The 9,802-nt window shown below is 42.2% G+C and overlaps 2 protein-coding genes across 2 annotated transcripts; one reads left to right on the top strand and one right to left on the bottom strand. All coding sequences in view use genetic code 11, as the record gives it.

The window, feature by feature from the left end:
• Positions 1–4,113: 4,113 nt before the first annotated feature.
• On the bottom strand, positions 4,114–4,632 carry EGR_06821 (40S ribosomal protein S24; the record flags this gene model as incomplete). The annotated part of the gene is made up of 3 exons (XM_024496070.1): positions 4,114–4,239; positions 4,277–4,552; positions 4,618–4,632. 3 exons carry the CDS (start codon positions 4,630–4,632, stop codon positions 4,114–4,116), a joined length of 417 nt encoding a protein of 138 aa, XP_024349490.1.
• A 589-nt stretch (positions 4,633–5,221) lies between these two features.
• EGR_06820 (Casein kinase II subunit beta) lies at positions 5,222–7,220 on the top strand (the record flags this gene model as incomplete). The annotated part of the gene is made up of 6 exons (XM_024496069.1): positions 5,222–5,232; positions 5,384–5,439; positions 5,725–5,955; positions 6,399–6,553; positions 6,618–6,841; positions 7,118–7,220. 6 exons carry the CDS (start codon positions 5,222–5,224, stop codon positions 7,218–7,220), a joined length of 780 nt encoding a protein of 259 aa, XP_024349489.1.
• Positions 7,221–9,802: the final 2,582 nt, after the last annotated feature.

The raw sequence follows: 9,802 nt of genomic DNA, 5'->3' as shown, positions 1-9,802 counted from the left end.
TAAATCCCCGTTCCTGAACCCAATTCCCATATAGAACAAGACTCCAGACTTGGGTGAATTGTCAAGAGGGGCGGCAAGCAAACCCGGTTCTGAAGGACGGTAATTATACTATTATCGACTGCTAAACCTTACCGTAACAGAAGAAGAACATCTACAAGGAGAATCTGTGAACTTTTTAACAGAATGTCAAAAATGATGTCCCCCTTTAGCGATGTCCAAGTCCAGTGTTCTGCAAAAATACTATCCGCGACCGAAGTGAGGGTAGCTTTGAACAATCTGGAAAAGTTCGCAACTTAGCTGTCAACGTAATTGTTTGATGCCAGGTAAGGGAAATCAAGATACCTTACCCGCCACTTTATTAGCTGAATAAAGGACAAATATGTAGCTGGACAGAACAGAAGTGAGAATAGAGTGTCAAAGGTGAACAGGTGCACAATATTAATCACATGAGGATATTGTAAACCCCTTCTTTTATCAGATGATTACTTTTAGGCCAGTGTTTTACAACTAGCAATTGGCATTCAAGATGCTCTCGCTGTGTAGCCTCATCCAGTGCCGAGCAGTACATTTCCCACTTGGGATGAAACTTTAGGCACGTTGGAATCTCCAAGATCCATCAATGACGTTGGGATCAAATGTTTTCAAAGTTTAACAGGAATCATACTACTAGTGTGGCTGCTGCATGGGTATTTTTTCTAAAGCAGCGACTACTTCCTGATAGTTGGCTTGAGAAGTTGACCAAAGGAAGCAATGGAAAGTCGCTCAAAAGAAACTAGGGGTTGTGCAATTCTTGGATGGTTTGTTTAACACTATGCTTGATTGCGCGGGCGCTTAAGTCTTCGCAGAATAAACTTTAACTCAGTGGCATGATCCCTAAGCCATGCAAGCAGTTTCAGCTATTCCAAAAATCAGCAATACTTTTTATCACATTACTTTGATATCTTTCGACTTCAGGGAAGCACCGGGGCGCTGTATTCAATATATCATACAACAAAATTAGTTTACACAAGTCTTTGATGTCGATTTAGCTTGTATTTAGCCCCAGAAGCTAGTGTGAACGTACAAAGGCAAATAAAAATTGTATATATTATAAGCTTATTTTATATGTAATATGTTAATGATATGCTTAACGCTCGGTTATAGTAAGACGCCACAAAGGGCTCCACCAATGTGCATTTCAGACAGCCTGGCCACCAGACTATGCGCGCAACCCCAATCTATTCTTCATGTCGACAAAATACATTCTGCCCGAGTTTTATGTCCTCTTTAGTCTCCAGGGCAGGTTCGAAGCTCCGCAGTGGTAGAAGTGGAATTCGAACCCTATCTTTTCACTTCTGGGTGATAAGCCTTATCATAAGGAAAGAAGCGGATAGCGGCTGACGGAAGTATAAGTGACGCTACCTGGCAGATGTAAAAGTTACACATACTTTTGACACTTACCCCAGTCCAGTGTTCTGTGGGAAAGCTATTAACGTCCAAAGCGGCACTGGCCATGAAACCTCTGGAGAAGTTCGTTGCAAAGCTATCCACCGTACCTGCATAATTATATCAATTGCCCAAACATGCGATACCTTCTCCACTTCTCTACCTGCTGGACGGAATCCAGATAGGTATTGCTGGGCAGCAATGAAGTAAGAACTAATTATCCAGGAGGAATAAACTCGAAACTTTAACCCCTAAGAACTATGTTAAACCCAGTCTTTTTTTATTATCACTCTGCTTTTAGGCCAGTGTTCCTACCACTGGCGGTAGACATGTGTAGTGGCCAGCAGAGTCCCCTTACCTCATTGCAGCTCTCATACAGGACGGAAATCCGAATCCAGTAGAAGTACCAAGAGGGATCAGTGACATCGGGGTCATGTATCGTCTCAGTCGCATGGAAATTCGATGACGGACACCGTTGATTCGTGGATGCTTTTCCTACAGCGCTAATTACGCTGTGATAACTGACGTGAGAGGTCGACCAAGAGGAGCACCAAAGGCGGCGTTCGAAGGAAGGGAATGGCTGTGTAAAACGGTGTTTGTCTAATTCTCCGGTTTTGGTATGGGGAGTCAATAGAGGCCTCTCCACCGCACCTTTGCTTAACGTTCTAAACTCTAAACCATATCCTACTGAAGGCTGATAGTACTATATTCCGAGAGCGTATAATGTCTTCTTCCACCTTTAGAGAAGTTTTGAAACGCTACATTAATCTCATGAATTTAAACTTGCTACAAGCTCAATTTTAAGCATTTATAGGCACTGTTATTAATCTGGAATCTCAAGCCGAGGAAGCTAATGATGTCGTTTAGTAATGGCGATACGCAGACAAGCAGTCACTAGAGATTTTTCCTAATTCCATAATTTGAGATATGCAGATAGTAGTGTAGCGTCCCGAGACTCCCTAAAGGCGAAAGAAGACACAATACTCGGGCAGAATATATATATATTCAGCACGGAGAAGGTGTCTGGGCTATTGGCATGGCCCAAAAGACCAGCCCACCCAGCGAGGTACAAGGGGGCTAATTCAAAGTACAAAAGTTGCGCCTCACTAGAACCGGGGGATAAACCACTATCGTATTACAGTAGAGCTTATATTAAATTATCTTACGCATTTAATCGACTCTTTGCATTCCGGCGTGATTCAAAGAAAACGTAGACAAAAAGCATACTTTATTTGAGCTACCTAGTCTGCGGTAAGACTCTCTTAACAGTTCTTCAAGAATTCCATGTTACGTATGCATGGACCCTTGTGTGTTAAGACGTCTTAAACTTGATTCATTTGTACGGTGAAAACCTTTATAATAATTAACTGGTAATTCACTTATATTTTTTGACTTAATAAATCAGGAACTTTAAGCGAACTTGTCTCAAAGCGACACTTAAAAATCGGATAAATCATGTGTGTACAGATGCTCAAGGTCATCGGTCGTAAGCGCGATACCAAAGGCGATGGCGCAAGGAAAGTTGAGGTTGAAGAAATATGGAGTGAACATCATGAAACATAAAAAGTCGGGTGGTTCCATAAAGAAGAATAAAGGCAAAACCACGAAAGGTCGAAAGAATATACCAAGCAAAAAGAATGGGCCCGATCCTTGCAATACGAAGAGGAGCTTTGAGAAATTGCTGAAGCAAAAAGTCGAATCTGAGGCCATTGAAAAGGTATCCGTAACAGAGCCTCGGTCATTAAGGATTGTTAAATAAAGGTTTGCTTACATCCTCTATGATTCTATTTTAAAAGGAGACTCCGCAAGTACTGCTCCCTTCTAGGCATCTTGGCTGTTGGCTTATTAGAGTTTCAATGCTCTAGTCTTCTGCCTATATGTGAGTAGTGTTGGTACCTTATGGTGGACTCTGTTTGACTTCTTGTTAAACTTTTCTCCCAAATACTTTCTTGCTTGTGAGGAGTGTCAGATCTGCGCATTTTAATCGCAGATGCCACTAAAGAGGTCATATGCACCGAGACGATAACTGCTTCTCAAGAGTAGCTGCCACCCCCTGTAGCAATCATGCCGAAACAAGTAGGCGTGTGCCTTGGGTCACGGCTAGCCTGTTTGGGGATAAACTGGTGATTCACCGCTGGGAGTGGGACGTTGGCGGAACACCTTAGACTATTCGATGCCTTCATCTTTTGGTGTGCGATGCCCCGCGCGCACTTTTTGACGGGAGGGTAGGAAGCCAACGGCATATCACTAGAGGCCAACAGGGGCGAAGCGTTCCGCCCACCTGATTTCTAGAGGTCCGCACCGCGCGGCTTCTACCGCGCACCAAGCCCGACGAGAACGGTAGTAACAGGAACGGATGGAAGCTCGGCCACCTCCAGTTAACGCTTGTATAACACCACTGGCAAATGCATGAGGAATGCGCCATAAATATCCGAAAAGATGACCACCCGCGCACTGAAGAGGCGATGATACGAGAACTGCGGGAGCCGAAGCTACTGGCGAAAAGCACAAGCCCACATCGCATAACGGCAACCAACCCAGACACTAGGTTCCCCGTCACCAAGCCCTTTAACGAGTGGAACAAACGCGGACATTGACTAAATACTCGCTGTACAGAATAAGCCAGTATATTAGAAAAGGCACCAGCAACGCATTACCCAGAACAAGTTCATGCCTACAGATCTAAGTCTACTTCTTCTTCTTTTTCTTCTTTTCAACACCGTCGGCTTTAGCTGTACCACGGATCCTCTTTAGTTTGTTCTTCTTTTCCTTGCGTTGTTTACGCGCGCTCTTCTCTATCGATATAAGACCGTTCTAAAAAGTGGTCATTAAGATCGAAATCAGAACATACGCGTGCTTGACGAAACTTAGGCTCATATCGCTTAGCATAATCAAGAGAGTCATATACGTTCACGAATCCAGAAGACTTCCCTCCACCAAATTTGGTGCGAAACCCGAAAGCAAATACGACATCAGGGGTAGTCTTGTACTTTTTGGCCAAGCGTTCACGAATTTCTTTCTTAGAAAGAACAGGCTGTCCTGGATGAAAGACGTCCAAAACCATTTGCTTCCTAGAAAGCAATCTATTGGACATAAACTTTCGGGTCCTAATGAGAACGTTGTCCGTCTAGAAAGTAGTATACACCAATTCTCAAAAAAAAACCAAATCAGTGAGCAGAAAAGAGTGAGAACACAACCACGTACCATGTCGAACACGCTTCAAAGCACGAGGTAACGGAGCTCCTCAGTGCTTATTGAAACAAATAACCTTAAACCAGAATACATGCCTGGTCTTTTTCTATAGCATCAAAATGGACAGTGAAAATAAAAAACCGTTTGAAAGTTAGATGCATAACTTTTCAAAATGCATCAGGTACAGAAAAGTAGATACAGCAAAGTGGAGTTCTGCAACTTAACTCCTGCTCTAAAAGCACTAAAATAGGAATATTATTATGCAAAAATGTATGATAAGCCCGGTTGATTCGCTTTGGACATCTTTATTCAATGTGACAAGATGGGGAGGGAAAATACAATGTTCAAGAAGGAGGGGAACTGTAGTCACTAGGTACAAAAGAGGACAGTTTGACTAAAAATTCCAATTTTCTGCTTTTCTTCTCCCTGAAAGGTACATTAGGACAACGTAAGTATTACACAGATGCCTTTTTTTTGGATATGAGCAGTTTTTCTGTTGAATAACCCGTATAATAAGGAGCTGCAGCACATCACCAATTAATTCTCTAATGTTTTTTTACACTTTACTAAAAACTTTTGCATCAATTATTTTTGTTAGGTCTCCATGTGCTGCCGGTAAGAAATTAGTCAAATATAGTGCACCCTAAAAATTTTAGCAAGCTTTTTTTAAAGAAAAATTGAGCTACAGTCTTGATTTTTTAACTTTATTTGTTTTTGTTGTTTTCTATTTTTTTTGCTGTCTAGTTTGTTTTAATTTTCTATTCAGTCTTCCATCGGTTTTGGGCGGCAATAGTCTAAGGGCCTGTACAGTTTTTGGCCTCGGTTAGTTTTGTTCTAGGTTAACCATTTTCAATTCATTTTATTTGTTGTGACACCTGATCTTGGCCTAATGAGCACGTGTTGTCTTTTTTGCCGCTGCTTCTTGCCTTTGGATATTATAGCTTTTGGAATCTCTATAACGTGCGGTGTACTTATACTTCCCCTGTTGTTAGTCTAATAACAACGATTCTATATGTTTTGGTTACCTTTTTGATTTTTGTGGGTATATAGTTTTGCGTCACCAATTTTTCTTATGCCTCATTCTTAACTTGTATACCTTTTTACCAGACAATATTAGTCAGTCCGACACATCGACCGCGTCCTCGTTTGCTTCACAGTCTGGAATGAGTAGTAGCGAGGAGGTGTCGTGGATTCTTTGGTTCTGTGGCTTGCGCGGAAATGAGTTCTTCTGTGAAGTCGACGAGGAGTACATTCAGGACAGATTCAATCTTACCGGGCTCTCGGAACAAGTGCCTAATTTTCGTGCTGCTCTTGATATGATACTGGATTTGGAGCCTGGTACGTCTCCTCGCATAAGCTGATTCATTTACACTTTACATGGGGCTTAAAGACATTTGTTTTTTGTAATTTTGCTCGTGTATCCGTCTCCTCTGAACTGCTTGTGTGTTCTGCAAGCGTTCTGTGCTAGATATGCTAATAGTTTTGGATTCCTGCCGTTACGTGCTTTTATTCAAATCAGACTCTTTACCTGTTTGCTTATCTTATGCGGTCATTGTGACGTCGGCTGCATGGTTCCCATAATCGTCAGATTGACGAACTAAAAGAATAGGTACTCTCTTGCCTAGCTCCTGGAGGTGGTATGTCATCTTTGTCTTTTTGTCATGGATGATAGATTCTACTTCTTGTCCGGAGCTGGTCCAGTTTACATTTGTCGAGTTGGTATTTCATAACTGACTGGTTTAGCTTCATATTTTTAAGCCCAATTCTTTCATTCTTAGTAGATGAAATGCCCAATGATGCGAATGAACCTGACATTATTGAACAGGCCGCTGAGATGCTCTACGGTCTCATTCACGCGCGCTACATTCTCACCAATCGTGGACTCATGATGATGGGTGACAAATGGCTTCAGGGTGATTTTGGTTATTGCCCTCGCGTAAGTTAGTCTCTTTCATACTTTCGAAATCTACTTCCCTTCCAAACAATATTTGATCTTGTAGGTTTACTGCGATAATCAACCTTGCTTGCCAATCGGTCTTTCGGATATTCCTGGTGAAGCGATGGTAAAAATCTACTGTCCGCGTTGCCAAGATGTCTACACGCCGAAGTCGACGAGACATCACCACACTGATGGCGCCTACTTTGGAACCGGCTTTCCTCACATGCTCTTTGCTGTCCACCCTGAGTATCGACCCAAGCGTGCTCCTAAACAGTTCGTGGCTAGGTATGAAGATGCGCTAAGCGGACTTTTTAAAGCCTCTGGCGGTTCTTCTATTCACACTTTAAGGAGTGTTATTTTTTGCACTCAAGTGTGCATTTAGCAGAAGTGCCTGCATGATATTCAACGCTTTTTATCTAGCGATAATATATGGCATGTGAGTACGTATATCAGATGCTGACGATATTCATATACAAATATTGTTGTGTGATTAATTGTTTTTTGCCATAACCCGTTCAGTATTAGCTTGTTTTTACTTATACTTATTTGTCTCCGCTCTAGGCTGTACGGCTTTAAAATTCATCCGCTGGCCTACCAACTTCAATACCAAGCGGCAGCGAACTTCAACGCTCCGATGCGTAGCGGGGGGTTCGGGAAGCGTTAAGACTGAACCGATTCTAAAAATTAATGTACAAATGTGGCGCTTGTCCGTCCCTGGGTGATCACCCTACTGAACTACGCCACTCTTGTATTCTTATGCACACGATGTTTGCCTCCCTCCTCATGTTTCTCCACTCAGGCGTTGAATTTGTCATAAACTTTGCTAACGGATGTGATAACGAGGCGGCTGTATTTTTTAGTCGTTTGTTGACATTTGGGTGTCCTGTACATCATCTAGACGGAGTTTGGTCCTCGAGGCTGTCTGTGGGATGGCTTATCATTGACGGCGAGCGGGGCCGATATTGTTTTAGACGGATTTTGTGGGTGTTGACCGCACCAGCAGCTCCCGACTTGGGCCGTGATCATCGGAACTTGGTGTTTGGGCTTTGTTAAAGCGAGCGGGACTTCATGTGTCATGCGCCACCTGGGCGTAAGAGTTTTGAATCAGAAGTGCAAATGTATTCTTATAATTTAAGGCAATCACTGATTCAAGGGTGACGAATTGTTACGACGTTAGGGTACAATTGATTACCGGGGTCTGTTGGCAACACAAAAGTTTGAGCTCGGTTATTTATCCCAATATGACGACCGGAATTTCTCTAGGGCCTTGCTTAGGGATGCCAAATCGTGACCGTTCTCCGGTAAATGTTTCGCCCGACCGACTTCGTCGTTAAGCAAATTGCTAAATGCTGCTCTTAGGAAGAAATTGGATAGCTAAAAATTTTTGCGTAGGGGTGGCATTTTTCATTAACTACCTTAATGCTCGAAGACTGAGTACATCTGGACCAAATTTAAGTTGTCAGCTCGGGTGCGACAGTGTTTGTTTTCCTTTTTTTACATTTTCCGTTTTTTTGTCTCTGAAATTGTCTTACTGCTTGCTTATTCGCACACAAAGAATGGAATTTTGTAAACTCCCTCAAATTTTTGATAAATATGGCATCCATTGCAGTGGTCTGTTCTTGGCGATACTTTTTGTCGCCTTTCTTATCTATCCACAGTTTTGCTTCATTAATCCAGCCCTACAGAACTGTAGGATTTCATCACTTAAACCCAAGTTTTAAAAAAGAACCGTGGATATGATAAAATCCATTCATTGAGTAAAATAGATTCTCTTTTTTAATCTGTCAAAGTCATTTTTTATTGTAAAAACCCTCACCGTGACTATAGAAGCCTTAAATGAATCCACTGGCACCTGTCGACTAAAACCTGCGACAGGTGGAGGCAGTGGTAGCACACCAACGAACCTATTTCGAATGCCTTGGTTCAATTCTCATGAATAACATTCCAGATCTAATTTTGCCCAATCACTTAGTCAAGTTGTGGTTAAGTTGACCACTTAGCCCATTTGATCTCCAGAAATATGGGAACAAAGAGTTTAATTCTGAATTGTAAACCAGGTTTTCGACATCCATGCCTGGGTTTTCATTTCTGAACGGATGCAACAAAATGGGGAGAGGTGAAGCTGGTCGCCTGGAGTTCCACGTTTGGGAATGACCCCATCTTCTAAAGGAATGTCTGGGAAGAAGGTTGACTACTCCGTTGAGTGTAATTCTCTCCTTTTGCTTGACTGACCACATACCAGATGATGGTGCCCCAAACCAGAGAAAGGTTCCACTGAGTACACAGATGGGTTGGGCCTCATTGTGCCTTCTCGTCCCCACGAGAAGCAACTCTAGTGTTGAAAGTGCCTTTAATCACGTTGTCTACTCCTGCACCTTGAATAGAAAATGTTTATTATTTTAACCATCATATTGAGGTATACTTTATGATTTGTTCTGCTAATCACAATTAGGCCAGTACCAAGGAGAAGTCAACTGAGGTCTAGCGTTAAACGCGTGCGTTTTAATTCGCCCGCGTCGACTTTTAATCATTTTGTTGATGAGGCAGTCGTTAGTAGTTCTTATTTATTGAGGATCCGTCCTCGATTGCGGCTCAAACTAATAGATTTCGAAATCCTCCCAACGCTCCACATATTAGTAGTCATATCAGGAGGAATCAGTCATGAGCTTGTAACAAGGGTAAATCATTATCAAGTATTTGTTGCGATTTATAGTCGCCTCATCAGCATCTAAACTCGGCAGAAGTATCGGGGTATTCGTTTTAAAGTCTCGAAAGTAAACCAAGTGTAGCGGTTGGAGACATCGCTAAAGACGGAAGAATACATAATGCACGGGTGGAATATGTATTGTCGGCATAAAAGGGGTTGGGAGCTAATGGCCTGTTCTGGAGGCCAGGCCGCCTGACTGAGCCCTAAGTGACCCGATACCAAAACCGGGAGTTAAACTAACAATTATCGTATTGTATCGCACATTCACAGATGATGAGATATTCAACAGCAACTTTGTTAGGCTTCGGGTAAAAATGATTGGATATAAACCGAAAGACAAAGTGGGGAGTAGATTTAAAAAAAGCTGAACTGCAACTTGTAGTAAAGTAACAAATCTGGAATATTACTGGATGTAAAGTTGGTGCCCTTGATCCTCAGTATTAATAAAATACTAATTCTCAAAAATATGGGTCCACACCAAATATTCAGTTTTAATACTACGAATTTTAATTTTTAACGGTTTTCCTGCACACTAATGT

Source organism: Echinococcus granulosus (assembly GCF_000524195.1).
Source record: "Echinococcus granulosus chromosome Unknown EG_S00064, whole genome shotgun sequence".
NCBI classification, from domain to species: domain Eukaryota; kingdom Metazoa; phylum Platyhelminthes; class Cestoda; order Cyclophyllidea; family Taeniidae; genus Echinococcus; species Echinococcus granulosus.
Note: the sequence above shows the minus strand (reverse complement) of the source record. Positions and strands in the feature narration are given on the sequence as shown.